Source organism: Triturus cristatus, chromosome 5_1 (genome assembly GCF_964204655.1).
Source record: "Triturus cristatus chromosome 5_1, aTriCri1.1, whole genome shotgun sequence".
In the NCBI taxonomy this organism is placed as follows: domain Eukaryota; kingdom Metazoa; phylum Chordata; class Amphibia; order Caudata; family Salamandridae; genus Triturus; species Triturus cristatus.
Window position 1 is genome coordinate 982879067 of NC_140587.1, and position 26894 is coordinate 982905960.

Below are 26894 nucleotides of genomic sequence, written 5' to 3' on the forward strand. Positions count from 1 at the left end.
GGAGCCTGGGTGCTTCCTGGGTGCTCTGCTCCGGAGATGAAGATGGAGGGAGCAGCGAGAAGCGGCGAGAAGGTAGGATTTTTTATTCTTTAACCCCTCTCCCGGCTGCCAACCCCCAATCTGTGCCAGCCGCCGCTGTCACCAGCTGAGCTGTGAAGTGTGGGTTTTTAAAGGACACTTATAAAAAATGTAATATGTACAGCTGGATATTACAAAAACCTATGTTTTTTAAACACTTTTTTATCTTATACCTTTTTGAGCATTTAATAGCAGTCTATCTTATATTGTATGTAATGCAAGTATAAACTAATGACTTACATTTTCAAAGTGCTTTCTGTTACAGACTAGGACCTCGTAGCACTAAACATATACAAGTCACTATTCGCCACTGCGCCAACCTGGATTCAGTTCTATGGTTCTCTGGTTACACATGCAGACCTCTGCAGTGCATTAACTAATTGAGGTTTCACAATGTGCAATAGTAGCTTTCGCCCTGAATAACTTAACTTGCATCCATATTTCAGTTAAACTGTGCACTATTTTAAATATAGTTACCTGACGGTGAAAGACAGAAAAAAGTTACATATTATTATATTTTTTTCAGCCACGCCTTTGACTCCGCCCTCACTCAACCCACCCCACCCCAGTTGCGCACAGCATCACAGTTTCCATATTTTTTTCAATGCGCTACGTCCACTACTCTTTCCTGACATTGGAATTCCCATGAGAGGATTTAACGGCATCCTGAGTGACACCACAAATATAATTTCCTTGTAGCTGGGTGTCCCGCTGGGATTCTGGTTGCGGGAAACAGGATTTGGATGATTCATAATTAAAGAGGCTTAGTTAAAAATTCTCACTCCCCTTGTTCTGATATCATAGTGTACTATTATTATATATATTACGAAAGGGAACATCTGAGACATATTATACCAAACTTATTCAAGCAGTTTCCCTACAATCACAAATCTTATTGCTCATCTCCATGGTTCAGTTGTCACAGCAGCCCAATAGCACAGTGAAATATATCATAAAGGAGAGGCAACAAAAGGAGTATAGTAAATTCACTCCTGTATAAAGTTCAATGCTTCAGTATTGCTTCAAATATGCAGGTACTTGTGGAGATATTTCTTTATTATAAATCAAGTTCTTCCCAATTAAAACAGGACAACAGCAAACGTGTTTCGCTCTTCAATTAAAGAGCTTCTGCAGGGCTGTGAATCAAAATTACACAAATATGTAAAAACAGAATATTTATATGTATGTTAAAGTAACTGTTCCTCCAGAAACCACTATTTGAAGCGTTACTGAAGTATTGGACTTTATACAGGAGTAAATTTACTATACTCTTTTTATTGCCTCACCATTATCATATATGTTACTATTAGAATATATAAAATAATAATTTGCAACCTCCTCGTTTGTTGAAATCTGTAATTCATAGATAATGTATTTTCTGTGCATTAGGAAAATCAAATATGCATAAGTATGACATCATTTCTATGAAAGATGGTATGAAACCACTGCTGGAAGTTAGTTATGATCCAAGATTTTCACTGTTTATGGTTATCATAGCACCCCTCGAATTCACATCTCATGCACTTGAGACATATCTTGTAGCCTAAACACCCCTGCATGGGATAGTGACTAGTGGGCACTCAAGACAGGTACACCACTGTCAGTATCCATTGGACAATGCCTGTCGCTGCGAAATGGGAAATGGTGTGCACTGATACCATGATAACCCACCTGATTACCCACAAAACTTCTTTGGCAGTGGAAAGTCATCTTTGTGTTTCTTGTTCAGTGCGGCTATTGTCTGTGTATTAGGCATCTTGGAATATTGTAGGACTGTTTTGTCTGCAAAAGCCCAGTTTATGGTTGTGTACACATTGGGCACTGGGCAGAGGGTATGGCCAATGATCTTATCCATTGTAACTAACATTACTAAAGATAAGTAACTTTTGGTTTTTGGATATGTAAGAGTTGAACGTATTTTGTCAGTGTCTAAAACAATGTCTAATACACTTTGTTGATTTTTTTTCCTCCTACCCCAAGGAGCTCCTTGGCCCACCCATGCTTCTTCATGACCATCCAAGATTCAACAGCCTTGAACCTGGTCTATTCAGGGCCTCAATGAATATGGTCACATAACCTCCAACCTAATTAAATGCCACTGGTTCCCCTTTTTGGCGTGCACCATGTTCAAAAACATCTGCATCATTTACTAAACCATTGCATCCTTCACCCCAGTCCCAATCTGGTAGAAAAGCTCGCCATCTCTGGGGGCTCTCTGTACTCTTGCAGCCAGGGCACCTTCACACTGGAGACAAAGTGGAGTGAAAACGAAAAATATAGGCAACAGGTCTTTTCCATCTATGGCCCCATGATCGGAAACAGCATCCCCAATCACCCGATACCTGCTTCAAATCAGGAAAGACTTGAAAACATGCCTCTTTATAGGATACTACATCACGGTGCAGTAACAGTCCACAAATCAGCTACTCTCAAAATCACTTGTTAACGGTATCCTTGCCTATGAGCCTGTATAGAGATCAGCTTCTGTAGTCTAGATCTTTACTGTAGGAATACAACATATGTACAAATATTCATACACACTGTAAATCCAGGCTCAACCTTAGACTAGCCACCACCCTCCCACAGCACCATCCTACATCAACAGCACCAGACTATGACCCGGCTACTCCTTGGGGACCTATCACAATCTGTACCACTGAACGAACACCCACCAGTTCTGCATGTCTACCCTCCAGCACTGCACTACCATTCCCAACACAGCAATTCAACCAAAACTCAAAATACCATCTCTGCAACTACTGTCCTACCATCACACTATTACACAATGGTGCTGCACCTCCACTGCAATCACTGCCCTATTATCTTCACACAAACACTCCCCAGTGTTGCATTGTTGTCCGCAAAACCATACACACAATCACAATACCACACTTCTAACCCACCCCATACAACCACACCACAACTCCACACAACTGAGCTAGCACTCCCACACAACCCAGTACCTATCTACCTCAACCCAGTAGTGCGCTGTCACCTCCAGTCTCTACAGTAATACTATATCCCTCTTACGCTATGTCATGCTATGTTATGTTGTGTTATGTCAGCTTAATCGTTGTTAGTAGGATTCATGGAAAAAATATCAGGTAAATGTCATTTTTTAGAATTTTTTATATTTTTTCTGTTCAGTTATTTTCAGACTACGCTGGCTTCCACCTTGAGTAACGATTTCGATAGCAGGCATGTGAAAATATGACGTAATATGTGCTCTGAACATAGTTATGGCTGTGGCTAGGACCTGCCATCTGTTTCTTTACATCACGTGTTGTACCTGTCGAAGCGGGAGTCACCTCTGCGGCTCCGCTGAGATGATGACCAGCCAGGGAGGAAATAGTTAATGCTGGACAAAGCCTCCGGCGAGTGTCAACGCGCTGCTCCCACCCCCGAGCCTCAGCCTGCCCACCATGGGAATGCAGGTGCAGCGGTTGGCTTGCGAGGGCTGTCAATCAGGACACACCAGCTGGCCAGGCTTGGAAAGAAAAGAGCCACAGTATGGTTGTCAGAGGCTCACATGGGACTGCTAGAAAGAGGAGAGGAGAGAGGGGAAGCGCGGCACCAGCCAAGCAGCTGACGAGCCACCAGCAGCAAGTGTTCCCACTTCCTGCATGCCCCTACCCTGACAGAAGCACCCCCACTTGCTGCCATTCATTGCCCCGCTTATGTTTGCATTCTTTTTCCACTCGTGGCGCGCGTGCTGCTATTCTGCAATGTAAAGCTGCAACCGTCCGCTGCAGGGGGCCAACAGCTGCAGGGCAAAGACTACCCGTCTGCACACCTTTCTGTAAATGACAGTACCGCGCGTGCCAGCCGCAGACACGCGAAGCCACGGTGCGTGTTCGCATGTCACACGGGTGAAACAAAGTGGAAGCTACACGCCGCCTTCTCGATTCTTGGCACCGGCATTACTTGGCCATACTGCACTACACACGGAGGGAAAGGCTGCCTGCTGCCTACATTCTGCAAAGGATGCATTTAAGAAGGGATTCTGCAGGCTGGTGCCTGTTTCTTGCATTTGGCGTGTATTTTAAGGTAGGTTTGAGGTGATTTTTTTTCTGAACGGCTTTCTCATTCGTAATCATATTCGCTTGAATATGTATTAAAATATATATTAAAATATGCGCAGACATTACACATCTATTTCATTCTGTTAGCTTCCTACCTTCGGTCCGTTCTCGCCTCCCCTTTAGTCAGTCTTTTGCACTTTTTTTGCAGAGTGCACCTGTCTGTGCTGCTGAAGGGACACCTGCGGCTGCTGGACCCCGAGGCCCCCCTCATCCCTCCTTGCACTCTGATTTGCTAGACCTGACCGGGCACAGCGGTGAGTATGGAGCAGGTGTGTGTGCGCGGGGGGAGGGGTGATCGGGGTAGATATGTTCTTGGTATTTAAGAACGAGAAGGCGAATAGGTTATGTATACTTTTCATATAAATGTGTGGGAGTGTTTGCGCGTGGGTGGGTTTTTTTGAAAGGCTAAACAGAACGTATTGCCTTTTAAAACACAAGTACTTAAATACAGATTTCCTATTTTCCTATCACTGACTGCACTGCATGTCACTCGTGGCATAGCAAGGATGTCACAGCAAAATCCCCTCATCCTAAAGGTTATGTACTGAACTAAAACCATAGCTGATGAGCAAAGCGTCCCTCATACCCCCGTTCCATTGCACCTACTGCACTATAGCTACCCCGAGTCCCAGGACTTACTTGACACGAACACGAGATGCACAGAAAGCAGATGTATGTCTCTGTAGCAGGGTGACGTAGTTCGTTGCACCTCGCGCGCTACACTTGTGTTTGCATGTCTACAGTTGAACATCCCTCGTGGTCGCAGTTAGAACTTCAGGTATTGGTTCCTGCACAGTTGGTCAGTTCATGCAAGAATCCAAACCGGCTGGTCGCTGCCTGCCGTAGGTGGGTGTTGCTTTTACACTACAATAAACAACCCCCCTGTCGTTTCTGCTGGAGTCTACTTTTTTTTTTTTTCTTTGCAGCTTTATATAGCGCGAACTCGAACCGAAGGTATCAGAGCGCTCTACATGAGCACTAGGTACCTTACACAAGGACACATTCGTTCTTGGTAGGCACAGGGAGATTAAGTTATTTGCTCAGAATCACAGGATGTTGAGCCAAGCCGAGGATCGAACCTGGTTCCCCAGCTCCAAAGTCGGCAGCTCTGGCCGTTACGTTACCACAGTTTATTTAAATGTTCATCTTCTGAGAACCAGGTCATTTGCATTTTGAATGAGGAGACTGCAATGTTTGGAGGTCGGCAGTGATCGGTTGTGTAGCAAGACCACCTCACTGTCCATGCTGTTGTGTTATATAAACCGGAAATCAAGTTGATTAGACGTAAACGCGTCTCGCCTCTGTGTTAAACGCACGCACCCCTGGGCGAAGGTGAAATCTGGGGACTACAAGCACGTGCTGACAGTCTTCACGCGCCCCTGCTATTGAAACGGACTGAGCTGACGCGCACACTTGCATCTGAAACGATTAGACACGAAGGGGAATCCCGCCCGCCTTCCCGCGCGCTCTCTCTCCTTTGTTGATCTAAATTCTGATGACAAGTGAAATGGAAAGCACGTGGCCCCTCTGCACGCAGCGCTGGCTCTTCACTGCCATTATCGTGACGTGTTAGTAGCTCTGGTCTCTCGGAGCTGCCTCAGGGCGCAGTGCAGCAGTGGGAACATGCCACTCAACTCACTGTACTGCGGCGAGTTTTCAGTGTTCTTAAGAACTGTCGAGTTGTTATACTCAGAGTGAGTGCATATTGCTGGGGTCAGTCGGATGACTTCATTTGCCCAAGGTCACATTAACTCTCATTCGAATTAGAGTTTAGGAATTTCTAGGTCCGCAGCTCGATAACCTACAAGACTTCTTTGGCAGTGGAAAGTCATCTTTGTGTTTCTTGTTCAGTGCGGCTATTGTCTGTGTATTATGCATCTTGGTATATTGTAGGATTGTTAAAATCCCAGTTTATGGTTGTGTTGATAAATGCGCCGCGACGTTTTATTCTGAAATATGTGCTAAACGCTGCCGTAGGCGCTGTGCGTGTTTACGTTTCCATGATGGGCACTTTGCAGCACAGGTGGGCAGATGTCATAAAATATACCCCGTTCTTATAATCTGTGATCATGGGGGCTGCCAAACACCTGGCGGCAGACCTAGTTAATGTTGTGGTGTGGTGATCCGTGCGCACTTCGTAGCACGCCCATCCCGCTGAGCACACATCACTGCACATGTATTCCAAGGGACTGCCAGCCACATGAGGCGTGTTTATTGGAGAATCCCACGAACAGCTGCGCTCGTTTCCTATTTGATATATGGAAGAAAACTGTTTGGATCCATGGTTGTCAACGAGTTGAAACCACAAGAGGGCGCTATTAATAAAGAGGTTAACCGAAGGAGCTCTTTATATACTATGCAAACGCACATCAAGTGTGTAATAGATCATTTTCCGAAGATTTATCCAGTTGAAGTCAATCTGTTAGCAGCAGAGATGCATAATCAGGCTGAAAAAATCATCAGCCTTTTACTTACCCGTCATCAAAAAGTTAAAACGCAATACGAATAGATGTGGATAACAGAGATTTGCCATCAGTCTAACCTATTGTACCATTCATTCTTTGTCTTGTCCAGTGAAGTCCCCCAAGTTACCACTCACTCCTGTACGGAACATTTCACATTTAATCCGTTCAGTGCCTTAGCAAACGTGCAATGGTCTTTGATGTAAGGATTGTAATGGAAAAACAACCACAACTAGCCTTTCACGACCCGGGCCCTGGTGCCACTGCACCTGCTGCACCAATTATAACGAATCACCTGGACCTGTGGCAATTGAACTCTTTTAATTCCTTTTTGGGGTTCACATCTACACCCTCTCGGCCAGTGACTTCCCAGTCAGCTTTACAACAGCACTAGAAAGGCAGCAACGTCCAACAGGAACTTGTGAGCTGGAGCAGCTCGTGTTATAGCCTACTCAGTGTCAGTGCGAGATGCGCGGCGCTCCTCATAAACAAGATGATAAGTTTTTCAAACAAATGTGTTGCTTAAGCTTTCCCATCTTACTCAGTGCTTAGTTTGAGCCCTGATCGCCGTTGGAGCCCGCCAGCACTCACTTTTGAGGACCAACACTTGTTTTTCCTCATCAGATTTTGACCCCTAGAGCAAGAGAGAAAAACATCCAGGGAGGAACGAACCAGAAAGAATTAAGAAGGTTTGAGGCCGAATCAAGACTACACAGCTGCCCATGGGCTCCTGAGCACAACTTTGATTTGCAGCCCGTATTCTTTTACAATTACAAGTGCTGATCTTAATGAATCTGCAGTCCACAATACGGGTGGATGCGCCGCACCGGATTCTGGGTTTGACCCCAAACTCAGGTCACATTTCGGAAGTCCAGCTGAGTTGAAATTAGCCTTGCGCATTAAATGGCTTAAATGGGTAATAACATAACTGCGCCGAGCAGAGCTGCTGGGACGTGGCCAGCTGGAACACACGAAGACCACATGCGCTTCTTGCATTGCTGCTCCGTCGCTGCAAGAACCTGGTTTAACGCAGCCGCAGTTCAGGGAACAAGTGTCCCACCGGATTGTAGCCAATTTCTCGTATTTTTAAGTGCCCTCTCTTAGACGCCTCAGCCGTCGTTCCTCGGATGCATGGTATTTATCCAGTCTCAGTCCTCAAGATAGCTGTCAGTCAAACTTCATTTTTAGATAAAAGGTGTGTCCTCTCACCCACTTTAAAAGCTAGTCCGGGACTCAGAAGCTACAATCTAAAATCCAAACCCGGCAACACGGTTTTGTGGGCTTAATTGTTGCAAACAGTTTCGAACTGCTGTAGAACTGTGGTATCTGACTTAGTTTCTCACGTAGACCTCTGCATAACGTTGACATCCCATGGACAAGTCAAACAGCTAAAACACGTATTTATTGATTGAAAAATAATGCAACAATAAGGCCACAACAAGGTTCTGTTGGAAGGAAATTATGTTGCAGGTCTTCTACACAAGGCATTGGTTTAACAGACGACCCAGTGACTGCCTACAATGATATCACCTAAACCGACTGCCTGATTGGCCAACAGTCACCACGAAAATACATCATCTGGTCGTCAAATATTTTAGGGGTTACCCCAGCATCTGGCCCCATAGCCAAAGAAACTTGAGCACCGCCACAGGGCGGGCAAAACCAGACCATCCCGTGGCTGATGTTCAGGCTGCGACCTGCCCAAAAGTAAGAACGCACACAGTAGTTTTCCTCCTAGGGCCCTGTCAAGAAAGGCTCCTGTAGTTGAATATGGGTTCTTTCTTCTGTTTGATTTCTGTACCAATTCCTTTGTATTACTGCCTACCCTTGCAAAACCTGGAGGACCATTAACCGCCGGGACCAAGCTTCCAGGGTTCTAGTGCCACCTGACCCTGGTCACTACAGTTCCCTACCCTTACCTGTGCTGCTCTGCGTACTGTATTTCATTTGAGTTTGTCTCTTTGCAGAGAGACCTTTGAGCCACTGCTGTTTTAAACCTAAGGTTGTCCCCATTCACATTGCTGCTCAGTTCATGTTTTGTTACTCTACAATGTTATCAGCTTCTTCCTTGTAGTCTATTGATTGATACTCTTTATGGACTAACTAACCCACAGTAGAAGACTTCCCCACTCCCAGAGTGTGGTCATGTACCTAGTCTACTGGGACTATGAACTCCCTCAACCCCAAAGCTAGTCTACCTTCTTTAACTAGGCGGCGCGCTTTGCTTCGCTCTGACCGTGCAGTCTAACTGCCCATCTCACAGTGACATACCGTGATAGCTCAGAGGAACCATTCATGTTAGCGGAGTGTCTGATTTTAGAACATTACCCATGTTCATTTGCTAGCGCTTAGAAGTGTGCTGCACTGGAGGCACTCGCGGGGCAGCACCTGCAGCCTTGCACACTTGTTCAGTGCAAGGAGGTCACAGTGGTACTGTAAATGCGAAAGAAACCCAAATCACATAAACCCCTGAGGATGGCCCAGAGAAGATGGGTGACAGGTCCTTCGTTTTCCTTTCTCTGTGACTCTAGACACACCTAACTAACCTTTTGATGCTCTCACTGTTCTAGTAAATAAGGTCTTTTGGAATGCAAGTTTTCCAAGGAGTATTAAGGATTGCCCTTTAGCAGGAGATGCTCCTTTGCATCTGAAAGGCTGTCTCTGACCTTTCTTCCACTGGGCTTTTTAACCTTTTACTGCCCACAAAAAAGAAGGTAGAAAGTCAGGAACTACATTTTATTTCACATAAGCAATCGGTGGTTCAGCATCAAATGACTTTATCTACCTATGGTATGCAACCGTATCTCATTTGTTGTACGGGGGGCTATGATAGATACCTTTTAACCCGTTTTAGGTTTAATAACTTTCATCGACTAGTCAGTTATCCAGATATTAATGACTGGTCCAGAGAGCTATCTGCTTGCCCCTGCGACAATGTATCTATACAATCAACTGCCCATGTGATCTTGTTTTGTAAATTTTATGAAAAAGAAAGAAGAAGATGGATCCTCCCCTGGTTAAAAAGAGCTGGCATGAGACAATGTAGACCAGCGTTTTTACATCTACAATTTCTAGATAAGACGTTTTTAGTATGTATTATGACTGGTTTCTTGAAAAGTATTATGAGAATTAGGAAAAGTCTAAATGCCCAAAACCCATTAGAGATTGCTGCCGTCTGAAAAGGATCCCTGTATACCCTGACCTACTTGAATGCACTCTTTGCACAGTGTGATAGGCTAATGCTTTTTTTAACACATTTTAATTGTTTTTATTCATGTTTGTGCTTTTATGATTTTTAAAATGCCTAAAATCGAATAAAGCTATCTTGATTGATTGATTGATATTTCACAACTCCTGCGCTTTGGCACTAAGACAAAGGATGCCATACCTTTTTTTCAGCCTACTGCATGAGCATTGTGGGACTTGTGGTTTTGCTGTTAACACTTTCATTATAGGCTCAAAACCCCAGCATACAAAATACTGTTGGCTAAAATGCCAACCTTGGCTGGATGTGTTATGTATGATGTGGAGCCACTTGACGGCTGGGTTGTAAACTTTTACAAAGTCACCTACTCCATTTATAAAACTGCCCACTTGACATATAAAGCCAAAAGTAAACCCTGCTTGCATATGTTGATAGGGTTCACTCGTTCACTCACATTATGCATTAAAAAAGCTTTGGCAATGTGGATCGATTTTTTTCATATGCGTAGTTGAAAGTTTCACACTAAACTTCACAACACCATGATGGTACAACATGGGCAGCCACAGCTCAATCTTCCCTAACACAAATAAAAAGTAAAGAATAGAAGGATCTGACACAAACAGAACATGTACAACACCGGTAGCTAACACATTAATGAGGTAGTAACAGGTATTACATGACTGTTGTAAGATTTTAATAAACAAACATACCACAAGTACAAAACTCCGGAATGAAACACCCAAACCTCTTATGGAATTAGCATACATTTATGTACTCACACAGGATGATGAACACTCACCTACCTAGTATGGTATGCTTCATCAGTGGGTTCCGTATCTTGCACTGGGAAGCATTCAAGAGTACCCCTGTTCACTGGTTGTACAGTTTTACAGCTATGGTTTCTTTGGTTTGGGTGAGGTTATATCACTTATGTTGGCATTTATGTTCTCCCTTTGTTAAATTGTCAGAACTATATTAAATTTGTATGTGTGTGAGCTAAAATATGTTTTACTGATACCTCTCTACCATAAGATTGAAAAAAATGAAGGGCCGAGCAACAGACCTACTTCTCATTTTCATCACCATGTTTCAGTTTCAAATATGCCCCTATGGGCTCACACCACTTCCCCTGGAAGACATGTATTCATCTTCAAACATTGTGAAATAATCACTGCTTGATAGGGAGTATTCACCAGCATCAGAAGAAGTGGTGCAATGGGGCACATTGTCTAGGGTACCACTCCTTGAAGAGATCACTCAACTTGCAACTAGCACGTGCATTATGTATCACATGGCGAGTCACTGTGCTGTGAAACAGGCATGGTGACATTGCCAAGTCACACTTGCAGGTCATTGTGTGCAGATATTGGTAGTGAATAGCCTTGAGACTGCAAACCATGCACCAAACACCAAAGCATCTCCTACCTTGCTACCAGTGCCAAAAGGTCAGTGGAAGTGAGGCAGTGATGGCCAGGTTCCATAATTCTCCGCGACTCTATCCATGCTGAAGCTTGGCTGGAAAAAGAGCTCTTTGAAACTGAAGAGAACACCTCTTAGCTCAGCCTGGACCTTCTGCCCCACTGCAAATATCTCTGGCTGCCACTTTATTTATAAATTGTACATAAAAAAGTGTATTTTGGATTATTTCACTTTAGCACCTTACATTGTATGTCTGCAATGAATGGCCTTTTAAAAAAAAATTAGTGGGCCTCACCTGTTCTACTGTGAAAAATGTATTAATGACTCAAGTTGTCTTGTTTCCTCTATATAAGCCTTTATGTTTTTTATACATGTAGCAACATTATAGTCTATTAAACCATACTCAAGGGAGGTTGCCGTAGAGAGTACATTCTGAACTATTTGAAGGTGCTTTCAGATGTGAAGATCATTGAAAAGGAGGCGCAGTGATGGAAAATAATTTCCTAGGGTCACACTGTTTACTCAAGCTTGGAGCTGGGATTGAAACCAGGTTTCCTGATTAGTCATTGTGTAATTCACATCCAGGATGGATATCACACTCTTTCCCCCTTCAGTCCTGATGAGAATGTTATTAGTGGCCCTAAAGTCAAGTCAGTTGTCTGGTGCCTCCTACACAAGCCTGTAGTGTTATTATTGATAGAGCAACATTATGGTACATCAAACCATAGACATGGGAGGTTTTTGTACAGTACACACCTTGAGCTGAATTATTTTAAGGTGCTCTTAAACATGATAATCACTGAATCATCAAGGGAGTGAAAGTATTTTTAAGAGTTTATGGGTGCTAAACATGTATACTAACCTATTACAAAAGTTAGATTAGTATACTAGATATATATTAGATTAGTCCGTTCTAAACTGGTTCACCTCGTTCCTCCAAAACCGTTTGCAAAGATTCAAGGTTGATCACTCTCTATCCAAACCCGTCTGTGTCACTTTAGGAGTCCCACAATGATCATCCCTCTCCCCAACACTTTTCAATTTATTCATGGAACCACTCACTGAAATCCTCAACTCCTCTAACGTACAGTATCATATGTACGCAGATGACACACAACTATACAGAATAGAGAATAATCACAGGAGTTATACCCATAGACCCAACTGAGATTGGGTAAATACTTGTAAATGCGACAATATCTCAGCAGGATGTACTGAATTATTTAGAAAGGTATGTACAAGACATTACAAGGAACACAAGAGAGGAAACTCAAAGTTGTTCTTTCAAAGCACCAATAGGCGTCATATATTTGGCAGATCAAAAGAATTGCAGTAATAAGAGCACAACAGTCTGGGGGTCGCGACCCCCAGCCTGTTGTGCTCTTATTACTGGAATTCTTGTGTTCCTTGTAATGTCTTGTACATACCTTTCTAAATAATTCAGTAAATCCTGCTGAGATATTGTCGCATTTACAAAAACAACTATACAGAAGGCATCAGATCTCTTAATTCAACGCTAGAAAAAACTCAGACCTGGTTGGCCGAAAGCCACCTAAAACTAAACACCTTCAAAACGGAATTCCTCCTAATCGCTCCTCCCTCCAAAGTAACCATAATTCAAGACTGGCTGAAACAACTAACAGCACTCAACTGCCAACCTCTTATTATCGACTCAGCAAAATCGCTGGGAGTAACTTTGGACAGAAATCTAAATATGCAAAAACATATCAGCGCAGCAACTAAATTAGAAAACTTTCAGATCAACACCTTGAGAAAACGAAAACCCTTCCTGCCCGAAAAGGACTTCAAACTAGCAGTTCAAGCACTAGTTATTCCAAGAGTGGAGTATGGGAGTGTCTCCTTTGTGGCCTTACCAGATCCTCAACAGCCTCTCTAAGAGCTTCAATCAACCCAACAGCCAGACTCATTACCGGCTCCAAAAAAACCTCTCACATCTCTCCAGACCTCAGATCCCTAAACTGGCTCCCCTTCAAAGCCAGAATTCATCTAAAAATTGCATGCTTGACGCATAGAGCCATTCATCATAACACTCCCTGCTATCTAGCTCAGAAATTGGTGCTCTCATGTGGTAACAGATCCCCTGGAAGTGCCAGTAATCTTTTACTGAAACCACAAAGATTCAACAAGAATAAAACATACAACCGTACCTTCTCGGGGATGGCGCCCAGGATCTAGAATGCATTGCCCTCTGAAACCAGACTAAATCCTTCTATTGCATTGTTTAAAAAAGAAGTCAAATCTCTTCTCATGGCTAAATTCACTTGAGCCAGGCTTATATATGTCTATACGACCCTGTTTTTTTATGGAACTCGATGCATGTTACGATTTGCTTACATACCTATATGAGCCTGGATTTGTATGGAACTCTATGGTAGTTACAATTTGCCTATGTATTTCCTATATTTACTTTGTAAAGCGCTCTGATACCCGCAAGGGTCTTGTTCGCGCTATATAAAACCTTCAAAATAAAAATAAAATAAACATACTAGTTGTACTACTAATGAGTGATACTTTCTCTAACATGCGTGAGCTGGGTGGGTGCTTGACTGTCTATCTCATTGTGTGAGTGGCTGTATGGGCATGTGTGTGCATGCATGAGTGACTGTATGGGTGAGTGAGTGAATTTCTGAATGGGTCTCTGTAGGTGTGTGAGTCATTGTGTCAGTGGTTGTATGGTTGTGCGAGTGGGTATCTGAGTGGTTGTATGGGTGTTTGTACAAGTGGTTTTGTGGGTGTCTGGGTGGCTGTATGAGTGTGTGAGTGGCTGTATGGGTGTATAAGTAGGTATGTGAGTAGCTGTGTGGGTGAGTGGGTGAGTGTTAGACCTGGCATCTTTGGGGTATTTTTCCCCTCTCATTTTGCTTCTGACCTCCCATTTATGACTGTGCTGCAATACTTTTGTTGCTGGTTTTTTAACTCTAGGCATTTACTACTGCTGTTCAGTGCTATAATGCTAATGCTCCCTGTGTAAATTGTGATTATGATTGGTGAGCCATGATTGTAATATTTGATTTACTGGTAAGTTCCTGATCAAGTGCACTGTGTGTGCCCACAACCTGTAATTCAAATGCTACTTGTGGGCCTGCAACACTGATGGTGCCACCCACATGAGTATCCCTGCAAACATGTCTCAGGTCTACCACTGCAGTGTCTGTGAGCGCAGTTCTAAACTGCCATGTCGACCTGGCCAGTGCACCCACTTGCCAGGCCAAACCTTTCCTTTTTCTACATGTAAGGCACCCCTAAGGTAGGCCCAAGGTAGCCCCATTGCCACGGTGCAGTATATGTGAAAGGTAGGGCATGTCCTGGTGTGTTTTACATTTCCTGATATTGAAATACAGCCAATTTTGTTTTTCACTATTACAAGGACTATCTCTCCCATAGGTTATCATTGGAGCTGCCTTGTAACACCTTACAAGTGTAACATTCAATTGGGAAGAGATAGGGATTTGGGCTCCCTGAACTCAGAATTTAAAAATACATCTTTTAGTGAAGTTGGTTTTGAAATTGTGTGGAATCCACGTTTCGTTTAGACTGACAGTTGGGCTCATTGTGCATTCACTCTAGACACTCACACAAAGGGACCTGAGGTGTGCCCTGCATATCCTGCTGGCCCATCACCAGGCTGATGGGCTGTCATGAGCTAGAGTTGTGCGAGGAGTTGTCACTGACCCCTGAATAGGGCTGTGCCTGTCCTCACACAAAGCTGTCTCCACCTCCCTGTGGTGTGACTGGAGCCAGGTCAGGGAAAGGCAAGGTATTGTGCACTACAAAGACTTTCCTTCAAAGTTTGCCAACCTCAAAGGCAGAAACTGGTGTAAGTACTGGAGTTGTGACACCATAACTTTAGAACACTTCTGGACTAAGAGGAGATTGTGCCAAGAAGAAGAGCTGGAGAAACTGTAGGAGGGGACTGACACTCTGTTTATTGCTGTGCAGACTTGCTGCTTGTTGCTTCTGTTTTGGAAAGTGAAAGGACTGGACTTTGCTTTCTTCATCCTGCTTGGCAAGGTTCTCCAAGGGCTTGTGTGTGCTTGCCTCCTGTTATAAGTCTCGTTGAGATCAAATACTTCATCCACACCTTGTTGCCAACATTGGGACTCCTCTGCTGTGAGTCCTGCATTACCAAGTGGACCAAACCCAGTCCTGGGCCTTTGGAACTGAGTGGTTCTGCAGTAACTTCAAGAAAAGCATCCCCAACACCGTCATCAATCCTGCTGCTGCCTGCACCAAAACCGTGGTCATGGCTCATGAGAAGCACAATGCATCGACTGCGTTGAAATTGCAGTCTGACCTCACCGACGATGTCACTTCACACCCTCTTTGACGCCGCTGCCGGTATCATGGCTGAGGGCACTGCTTGTAAAGAGCTCAACGCATCGCCTTATCTCAAATTATAGTCCCGGGTCTGCCTATGACATAACTTCAGCACCAAAGCCATTCTGCTGCTTGCACTGAAGCCGTGATCACTGCTCGTGAAGAGCACAACCCATCAACTGTGATTACATCGCAGCCCTGGCCTCGCCAATGCGAGCGCTCCTGAACTCAACATCGTGGAGATCGACCTGCAACGCAAGGCCTCAATGACTCCTGCCTGACCTTCGGAACTGACGCCCGCCGACGCTGGCGATGCCTCACCTCCGTATCTCATCGCAAGGTCCCTGAAGCCTCTTCACTTATAAAGGCACTGTTTTGTGGTTCCCACCAATGCTGTATCACTGAACTGTTTGGATTTGGGTTGTTCATTTTGCCGCGATAGCCCCAGTTGCCGCTATCGACTTCAAGAAACTGTATTTTTAGTTTATTCTTGCAAAATTCATATATTTACTTGTGTATTTTGGATTTTTGTTGTTTTGGTCTTGTTTTATTCAGATAAAGATTATGGGCCAGGTGCACAACTCTTTTTTGTGGCCGCTAATGGGAGATCCTCCCTTTGCGATCGCAAAAAAAGGGTAGTGGCATGTACAAATGCTATTTTGCGAGTCACTGACTAGCAAAATAGCATTTGTGACTTTGGGCGTTCCTTTCCTAATAGCCAGTCACCATGCCATGTACTATTGTTTTGCGACCGCATTTACGGCAGCAAAACACTCGCAGTTTACCACCTACTTCAAGTAGGTGGTAAACCACTCGCAAACAGTGAGTGGTCCCCAGGGGACCCCTTCCCCTTTGTGAGTATGTGAGGGACCACTGGGGACCACTGCCTGCCCTTAAAAAATGAAACTGAAAAGTTTAGTTTTTCTTTTTTAAATGCCTCCCGTTTTCCCTTAAGGAAAATGGAATGCATTTAAAAAAAGAAAAAACTGCTTTATTGAAAAAGCAGTCACAGACATGGTGGTCTGCTGACTCCAGCAGGCCACCAGCCCTGTGAGTGCTAGTCTTTCACAATGGTGTTGCAAATTGCAACTGCCTCATGAATATTAATGAGGCATGCAATTTGCGACCCCATTGGGAATCGCAAACAGTGTCTGAGACACTGTTGCACATTGACCTTTGATGCAATTAGCGACTCGCAGATGTGATTGTTTGTACATCTGGCCCTATGTTTTCTAAACTGGTATAGTGTCATTTGTAGTGTTTTCACTGTTACTGTGTGTGTTTTGTACAAATGCTTTACACGTTGCCTCTGAGATAAGCCTGACTGCTCATGACAAGCTACCGAGGTGTTGAGCAGGGGTTATTTTAGCTGTGCAATCCCACTAATCTGACTGGAATACGGTCCATCCTTGGACCCCAATTTCTAACACTGTGTCAGTGAGTGTGTGAGTGACTATGTTGCTGAGTAAGTGGGCGTCTCAGTGGCTGTATGGGCGAATGAGTGGCTGTGTGAGTTACTGTATGAGTGAGTGAGTGTGTGCCTGAATGGCTGTATGAGTGAGCGACTGGGTGTGTAAGTGGCTGTATGGGCAAGTGAGTGGTTATTTGGTTAGGTGGGATGGCGTGCGAATGGTTGCATTTGAGAGTGAGTGTCTGTGTGAATGACTGTATGGGAGAGTGAGCAGATATGTAGTGGTTGTATGGATGTGTGAATGAGTAAGTAAGTGGTTGTGTGGGTGTGTGAGTGAGTGTGTAAGTGCTTGTATGTGTGAATGAGTGGCTGTGTTGAGAGGCTGTTTGGGTGTGTGAGTGACTTGTGCAGGTGAATCAATCTGTGTGTGAGTAGCTATATGGTATAGTAGGCCAACCTAATTACAATTTTAGGGACCCCTCACATCAAACCATTGTAGCAGGCCCACCAATTTTAATTAGGCCATTGATTAAAAGTAACCACATACCAATTTAGAATTACAAATGATAATTTAAGTTCTGAAGGCCAGAATACAGACTAATAAAAACAAATGTTTTTAGGCCTTCATTAAGAGTGCCCAGGGGAAACGTATTCCCAGGGTGGGATACCTCTCTGAACTATTCTGCCTAGCATTTCTGCTTCAGAAACATTAGGACTGGTTTTACCAGATGTAAAAATACACAAGTTAAAATCACAGAAATGTGTGCACGCAGTCTTCAACTCCTCTGAGTAGGCGGGAAATGTCCACAGAAAAGATCCTACAACTAGGAAAAATATGTTATGATTGGTCTCTAGTTATTCCGCATTCTATGGGTTAAACTAATGCACAGATATCAGCGATAATCATTAATTCTGGTTCTGGTATCTCCCCATGCTGTTTCTGGGAATCTCATGATGGGAGCCTAATTAGTGTGAAAAAATGTGTGATGCCCAATAAAGTGCCCAATGCTGTGGAAGGATGTGAAAGTAGCTTGGTGCTGTTCAGAAACTAACTTTTCATGATTGACATTATTGGCTGTTAGCCACCCCTTGAGCTCTTTTACACTAAAACCTTCTCAAGTAGATCACGCTGATGAGCAGCAAATAAAACGTGTCTGTGATTATATTGGTTGGCAGTCATGTTGAATGTGGTGCAGCTTAAATATACCTGCCCCAAATTGCACCAAGCGAGCCAGTCTGACCACCTCCTTCAAATGGAATTTTGATACCCCAACATCAATTCGTCATTTTAATAAAGTACCCACTTGTACTACTGCCACACATGGACTGATTCTGCCTTACATGCCTAAGTTTCACTATCCGTTGTTCTGGATGTCCTCAAAATAATGATAGTTCCCATCATTATGCCAGGGTCCTCATGACCTGGCTCTTCGACTGAACTGTAGACCCCCCCCCCACCATCCCCCTGCACCTTGAGGCCCTTATAGGTAATTACCCACGCTCTACAAGAACCCGGATTGTTTGATTGATTGAGGGTCAAGATTATACTAGGGGCGGGAGCCATCATGATACCAAAGGGGATGATGGACGGAGCGTTTGAGCAAATCAAACACTCATCCCCAGTCAACTGATCTGGGTTTAATCCATCATCATTCTTTATCTCACTTCACCACCCCATTTCAGACATAGCCATATGCAAATCAGTCTGACCCTGTGTCTCATGGGAACAGTCCAGCCCGAACTGCCAAGCCATGTCTTTCCTGGACCGGAAACAAGCATCCTGGGACCTGTTTCGGGTTCATAACCCTCATCAGCCAGGCTATCTTGAATCCAGTGCCATCATGCCATGAAGGCTCACAATCTGACCAGGAATTACCACTCTTATGCCAGGGCCAGCATAATATAAAGGGTGAAGAGCATTTCGGTAGATCAACTCAGCTTATCATTCTCAGATTTATTAAATAAATGCCATTAAGTGGGCATAATAACGTTATTTAACGTATTTCAAAATGTCTCGACATGTAATCAGCGTTCCCAGCTCTTATGCCAGGTCATAACCTAAGGTCAGAACAGGGACAGGCTCTGCCTGCTCCTTATTGTGCTGTTGTGGGTAGAGCAGCATATACCCTAGATACACTAATTTCATAGAGATGAGTAGGGGTTTAGGGAGGCCGTGCTGTAGCAAAGTGGCGTTAACACTTGTTCAGACTAAGGGCTGGCACCATGGAGTGGCGAAAAGGATGCTATAATGCTGCACAGGAAGTACCATTGAGATTGTACCGCTTTCCTCGTATTTTCGTAGAAAACCTGTGTGGTAAAGGGCATAGAGATGTGGCTTCCATCACTAGGTTGAGGTTAACGCCATCAGATGTTAATACAGCATCTCACTCCTTACTAGCTTTTTTGGGTGGAGGCAGATTAGGAGTAAAATATTCAATTTTTAGAGTCGCTGCATCTAGCTCTTGATCAGTAATAGGTGGTATTTATATATATTTTTGCTATTTTAATGTGTAATATATTTATATAATATAAACAATCAACACGTGAAATCCAGTTACTAAATCTGTTATAACGACAGTGCCAAAACTTGCCTGAGGCATCCTGGGTTTGAAAGAGAAAAATCTTCCTGCACCTCTCCATCCGCGCATTGCCAGAAACCACAGTTCAAGTAACTATTGCCAGAAACCACGTTCAGACCCCTCTTAAGCATCCTCACCACCTGGGGCATTCCAGCACTTCTGCAGTTGGCGGGACTGGAAAGGTTTTCCGTGAATCTCGTGGAGAGTGGAGCAAGAAAAATGGCCACTGGACTACATAATTCTGCACGGCATACAGATGGCAAACTTGAACTTCTTCTTTATAGTTGAATGCATGCCATGAGATCCTGAAAAGGAGCAGAAACAAACACCCCATATCTGGCACGTTCCAAGATGGCAACCTGTCCATTGAAGGGGTTGTATGAGTATTAGATTAAAAAGCAACTTGCAAAAATGTTTGATGAATGAGTTTTGACAAACCTTTTTTAATGAGCAATTTTTCAAGAATGGCTTTCACTTTGGCGAGGGACATGGCTGTCGAAGGTGCCACAGCTAGACGCATTTCAGGGATGGGATGCCATTTTGGATCTCCGTAATAATAGGAGATGTTCGAGACATGTGGTATATTAAATCCTTCAGCCAATTAAAGAAATAAATGCGCTGCACAAAATGGAGTTTTTTTGATACCTCCAAGTCCAGCACACTCAGGAGAAGTCAAATGCACGCCTCTAGAGGGTCCCAGATTTTAACCAGTTGGAGCCCAAACTGTTGATGGAAAGACTGTGAAGAAGGCCATATCCTCTCTCTACAGGGCACTAATAGTTAATACGCTGGACCCGATGCAGATGCATATGGAACAGTGGGAGAGGGATTTAGATCCGTTGGAGGAAGAGGATTTAGTGTAGGTGAAAATGGCTGAAGTAGAGCTGGTGATCCCAGTGAGGCTTTGCCTCATGCAGTTCAATTATTTTCATTGACTATATTTCACACGAAGTGTCTATATCATATGGGAAGGACACTAACATCAACCTGCACCAGATGTGGGAATACTGTGGGTAAATTTCTGCACATGGTGTGTGAGTGCCCAGAAATATATAGATACTTGACAATCATACACACGACTAGTCAGTATAGTAAGCTTACCTTTTGAAGTCACATCTCAAATGTCTCCATTGGGGATAATGTTGGGCAGGGATGGGAACTGGATGGGGAAGAAACTAGTTGCACTTGGACTGATGATTGCAAAACGGGAGATAGCACAACATTGGAGGTCTGTGGCAATCCCGATCATGGAAGACTGGACTCGGGCTATGGACATCTGCGCAGAGTGTACCTTAGATGAGGATGCCTGACGAAACACAAAACATCTGGTGCTCATGGAGGAATATCAATGGATAGTTGTTGATTGGGAATGCAGACATAGGAATTGGGGAGGAGGATGGGTGGCGCAAGGAAGACAAACATCCTATGTATATTGTGGGTTGGTTGGGGCAGACTGGCTGTTCCGGGTGATCAGCTGCAATGTTGTTTTTCGGATGAGGTTGTACATACACTGTGCTTTTTGGGGAAAGCTAATAAAAAGAGTTCTAAAAAAATGACTTTCACTAGCCTGATGAAACCAACCTGGTTAATTCCCATTTCAAGGTGGAGTTCCTATCTTATTCCTTCAACCCTTCCTTCCTATGCCCACTGTTACATTTTTCCTGCTTGCATTCCTCATTCAGGAGTTGTAAGAATTTCTTTAACCCAGATCTGGGATGCAAACCAACTGCCTGGGATTTTAAACCCAATATCTGGGCTTCAAAGCAAGTCCTGGTATTACTTTGCCACAACAAATCTTTGCATTTCCCTGGAAAAGGTATTATGTCATTATTACTTTCCCTCAAAATTAAAATTTGTCAACATGATTTAGTCACGCTGATATTATTCATTTCATTCTTTTTGTCTTAATGACAGCATACTCGGAGGATTTCTGAGTCTCCCTATCCAAGATTTTGCAGCCAACCACCCCATTTTATCCCCCCAGGCCCCTGATTTCCTCACTGACCTTGGCTTCTCTCTTAACTCCTTTGCTCCCGTTTTCATTGCCTTCTAATTTTTACCACCAGTCCACAGTAGGCCTTTTTTTTGTTTAATGTCAAAAACAATTATTTTTACAATTCCCAACATATAGGAGTGGTAGGATTCTTTTATTCCAGATCTGGGATGCAAACCCGATGCCTGGTATTTAAACCCAATACGTGGCTTAAACCGAGGCCTGGTATAACTTTGCCACAAAAATATTTGCATTTTTGTGGAAAAGATATTTCATCGTTATTACCTTCACTCAAAATGAAGTTTTGTCTGCCTGATTTGGTTAAGCTGATATTATTAATTTTGGGATCTCGTCATAATGACAGAATACCCATTGAAGGATGTCTTAGCCTCCCAATCCAAGATATTACAGGGTATTTTCCTGTGATGTCAGTTCCAGGTTAAAGCATATATAAAGGAGCCTGTATGAAAGGAAGATGAGTCTCAATGCATTTTGTTCCCTGATTCTCTCCTTGTGATATTCATCCCTTGAAAAAAGTTTTGTTCCTGATTTTTGTGTCAAGCAGATTGGACCTTTTCCCTTCTGGGTTCTTATCTTGGCATAGTCTGTTTCCTTTTTTAGGTAGAGTCTGTTCAGCGCTTGTTCTGTCAGGATGAACTGTTGCATGTACTTTGTGGGGTTTGACTCCTTCCACTGCTTTGTATTTGTCTAGTTGGTAGTCTGTATAAATGCTTACTTGCTGTGGGGTAATTTGGCATCCTGGTCCCTCCCTTTTCCAAGTTGCTCACTCCCTGGAGTACTGCCCCAGGACTAGTTGGCTACCGCTTTTCCACTCCTACTTTCTGACAAGGAACTTGGAACGAGCATTTCCTTGGCTCAGCGCGGCACCCGTGAAACTACACTTTATCTTTTATGCAAGCTTGCTGCATGTTGCTCTCAGTTACAGCGCATAGGTCAGTTGTTGCTACACTGAGTCTGTTGGGGGTATTGAGCTGTGTTGCAAGTGGCGGAACACAGAGTGTCTTCATCGCCACAGCTCCCCTCCTTGCTCGTCATGGTGCCAGGCTCTGTAGCCATGTAAACACGTCTGCCCTGCACGCGTGCCACAAGTCCGGTCTGCAGCAACAACAGTTGTTATGGTTACAGAGCTTTGCAGCTCCTGCACCAGGCACAGGGTTGGGCGGGTGCCTAGTTCTTGGGGATCTGCTGAACCAGCCGTCAGTCAATGGAGGTGGGGAGCCCTTCTAGCCAGAGCACAGTTCCATAGCTGTGCAGGGCCCGACGGCTTGTTTGGAAGCATCTAAGAATGAGCTTTGATAATCGCCAGCTCCATGTCCCCCTACTGCACTTCTGGTGTGTGAGCGATGTCATTCCTCCCTCTCATTATTCTGCCGGGCTGCTGGATCTGTTCTATTTTTTGACATGATATGGGTGTTTCACTGCATGCTTAGCAATGATTTCAAAACCTGCAGTGCATGGGGATTACCTACATCATCCCTGTGAACTACGTGGTTCATCTTGAAAGTTAAGCTGCGTTAGAAGACTGCAGTACATGATCACACTTAATAGCTCACTATGTTCTTTTGTGATTTGTTATTGTATGTGTATTCACCAGGTTTCAGGCTGGGGGTTGTTTAGTTGCCTATTGAAATAGAATTAATTTGTATATATTGCATGCGTGTCTTGTAATGCATTAGTGCTAAAGCTTCGTGCAGGAGGCGCTGCTTTCTCTTCTTAAACAACAAACAATGAACCAGATGAAACCAGTTGGGACTCAGAGATTTGATCTCGGTTTACTTTTCAGCCTATAGCCGAGCATTTGGAACCAGGGCTCACCAGCATCCAATGGTGGACTGCTGTTTGGATGCAAACCCCCTGCGTGACAATTAGTTTTGCGGATTATTGCTCACGTTCAAGACTTCTACATGCCATCCCGGCCAAATGTAGTTTTTTTCTCTTTGTGAACGATAGCACGGCAGAGTGCAAGAAAGGAGAGTGTGACTATTTGTTACCCCAGCCGTCTATCTACATATGTTCTTGGTGGCCATGGTAATGGACAAAGCCCATCCCCGGCAAAGAACGTCATCTATTGGAAGCTTAGAAATACGGATAACAGATGTGACAATTGTTACAATCTTTTTATTGTTAGCATGAATTTTTGATCTTTTTGTAATATTGTGTTTCTTCTTATTGAAGCAGGTTGTTTTGAACATACATTGATTTTATGACTAGTGAAATGGTTGGCATATAATTGTTCTAAAGCTGAATATTTCCTTCTAGTTCTTATAGCCAAGATGCTCCTCGATGCAGATCTTTTTGTAGTCTCCATGTTCTTGCACCCATCTCTTCCCCATTATACTGGATCCAACCACTATCCTTCATTTCACCACAGGTGCAGTCCTCCTGTTCCTCATCTTCAGCACCAGTGTAGCCCTTTTCATCCTCGTTTTCACTTTAGAACAGCCCTACTTGTCCTTAATATTACCTCTGGTGCACACATCTTCAACCTTACCTTCACCAGAAATGTAGTCCACCTAATATTCAGCTCTAGTGTAGACTTCCATATCCTTATCTTCACTGTAGTGTGGCCCTCCTTACCCTGTCTGTCACCACAGGTACACACCTCTTTAGCCTACCCTTCACCACTAGTGCAGCTCTAACCATCCCCACTTTCACCCCACAGCAACCTTGAACAACCTCACCTTTACCACTAGTGCCACCCTACTCTTCTTACCTTTACCACTGGTGCAACACCTTTCACCCTTACCTCCAGGGCACTTGGTCTGTAGCATTGTTTTGTAATAGGTAGGATATGCAAGCTTCATAGCATGGAAACTGATTTTTAGTTTTTTCAGATGCTTATTAGTTATTTTCCATTGGTTGCCCACTAACAGTATCTTTAAAAAAGAAAAGAACAAAATTAAGGTAAACACTTATTGACTTAGTTACATGGTCTTAGCAGTATATCTAGCTGATGTTGTTTACTCCCTTGCTTTCAAAGTAGGGCTCTGTTTGTTACACCTGTTTGCTTTTAGCAATTATTGGTATAGCTCTAGTGGTCAGCAAGTAGAAATAAAGATGCAGATAAACAGGATTAAAGAATGAGAGGCCATTTGTGATGGCTGCAATGTTTTGTTGCCACATAGCAAAAGTACTTCAGATGAAAGCAGGAACCAGATAAGAAACTTCATCAAAGTTAAGGTTAGCACAGTTAAAGAACTCAAATTACCCTGCCTTTTTTAAACACACAAAGACACAGATTTGGAGCTTAGTTCCTACCTAATTGTTTTTTCAACACTAAAAAGAAAGGGAAAGCTATCCACACAGTTCCATGCCACACAATTCAACTCCACACATTTCTAATCCACGCCACATAATTCGACACTAAACCACATAATTCAACTCAATCACTAGGCCTGGGCAAAAATTTCGTTCCGTTCGCGGAAATTGCGATAATTTGACATTTTCGCCTTCCGCGGAGAGCGCGAAAATGTCAAAATTTCCGCTTTCCGCAGCTTGGCGATAATTTGTTTCTTGCTCGCGCTGTAAAATAATACAATCTCGCGCGCGCGCGATCGCCTTACCTGAATCCCTGCGTTCGCCGACAAGTTTTCTTGATCCGGTCGCGTTCTCCATGAGATGTTGGATTGTTTTGAGCCATTTGCGCTGTCTCGCGACAGTTCGCGCCCACAGTGACGTCATGCGTCGCGCGATCACGTCTTTCTTCTCGCGATCATGCACCGCGAGACAACTCAAAACAAGATGACCGCGCCCGCGAGCAACCACATGGGTAAATTGGCGACCCGCAACCATGCAGAAAATCTCGCGAACATGCGGGAAAAAAAATTCCGCATCTTCGCGATATTTCCGCTTGTTTGCGATAATTTTAAACATTTTCGCGATAATTTGCAAAAGTGGATTTCGCAAATTCCGCCCACCCCTATCAATCACACAATTGCACAACACACCACATACATCCAATCCACACCACTGAATTCCACATCATGCCACAAAATTCAACAGCACACCACATAATTAACCTCCACTATATACCACTCCCCCAAAAAAAGTCATTCCACATAATTCCACTCCATAAAGCACAATCCCACTCCACATAATTCCACTACATGAAATACCACATCATTAATATCCACATAATTCTAAAGCACACCTTGCCACATAATTACACTACAAAAATCCACTCCACGCCACACAATTAGACGTCACACAATTGCACAACTAACTAATCCAATTCAACACACATAATTCCACAACACACCACATACATACACTCGATAACACATAATAAGAGACATCGCCATTTACAATGGCAATAGTTCTAACTCATAAAACAATGCAAGACCTATTGCATTTCCAATGCTTGTCCTTTCTGAGCTCGGGATGTGTTTGGTGCCTTGCTGATTTTTTCCTTCACTGTCTTCCTCTTCAGCCACGAATCACAATATTGCCAAAGTAGGTTGTTTCTCCTTTGTGGTGTTTTTCTTCTAATTGCAACCCTGTAAATGAGTCACGTGACACCTTTCACATTTATTATGCTATGCAGGATGGCACTGTATCTACCGGGAAGAGTGGCCTGTTGCTCTGGAAATCAAGTAGAGTGCTAAAAGACTTTTCTCAGCAGACAAGCAAGTGACAGCTAGGCAATAACAAAATGTTATCATATGTTGATATTTTCAGTTAAGAATAAACCAGCAACCTTTTATATTCTTTCATCCCATATGATATTGCCACGCAGCGTTTATATCAACAAATGGGATTACTTCTATGGATTTAATTTTGAACCAGTTGTGCGTTTTCAAGCGTATCCCAACATTTCATAATTCATGTGCCTTACTTTCAGTAAAGCACAATATTATCACTGTTTCAGTACTGACAATATTTATTTCCTTGTCATGGATATATTGAGACCATTTATATTCCGTAGGTGACTCTTGTTGTAGACATCATTGCTAGATTAAAGGACATTTACAACATAGTAAGTAAAAACCTAAACCCAAAAAGGTGATGGTTACAATGCTTGAACAAATCTTACCCATTAGTAATTACTCAGGGCCACGTTGCAGACAATTGTTCTTTTACCCTCTATGCCATTTTGGGCAAAGAGTAAAACCAGCCATATAACAATGAGTGTTGGCCCTGCACCAATAGGAACAGTCAAGCCCAAATTATAAGACCAGCTTCCCTGCAGACTGGAACAATAAGCAGGGCAAGACTATTTTTTGTCTGTGATTCGTTTTCAGTTCAGATATGGTAAATCATAATCTTTCCCATCACATCATAACCTTTCACAAAAACAACATACTTTT

General features: G+C 43.5%; 1 protein-coding gene across 1 annotated transcript in view; it reads left to right on the top strand.

Moving 5' to 3' along the window:
- The first annotated feature begins 3578 nt into the window (after nt 1–3578).
- Nucleotides 3579–26894, top strand: part of ADAMTS16 (ADAM metallopeptidase with thrombospondin type 1 motif 16) — a 637963-nt gene continuing 614647 nt past the window's right edge. Inside the window, exons 1-2 of the mRNA XM_085606087.1 lie at nt 3579–4125; nt 4309–4414. Of these exons, the coding sequence (XP_085462213.1) occupies nt 4063–4125; nt 4309–4414 (169 nt within the window). The 5' untranslated portion in view covers nt 3579–4062. The remainder of the gene's footprint in view (nt 4126–4308; nt 4415–26894) is intronic.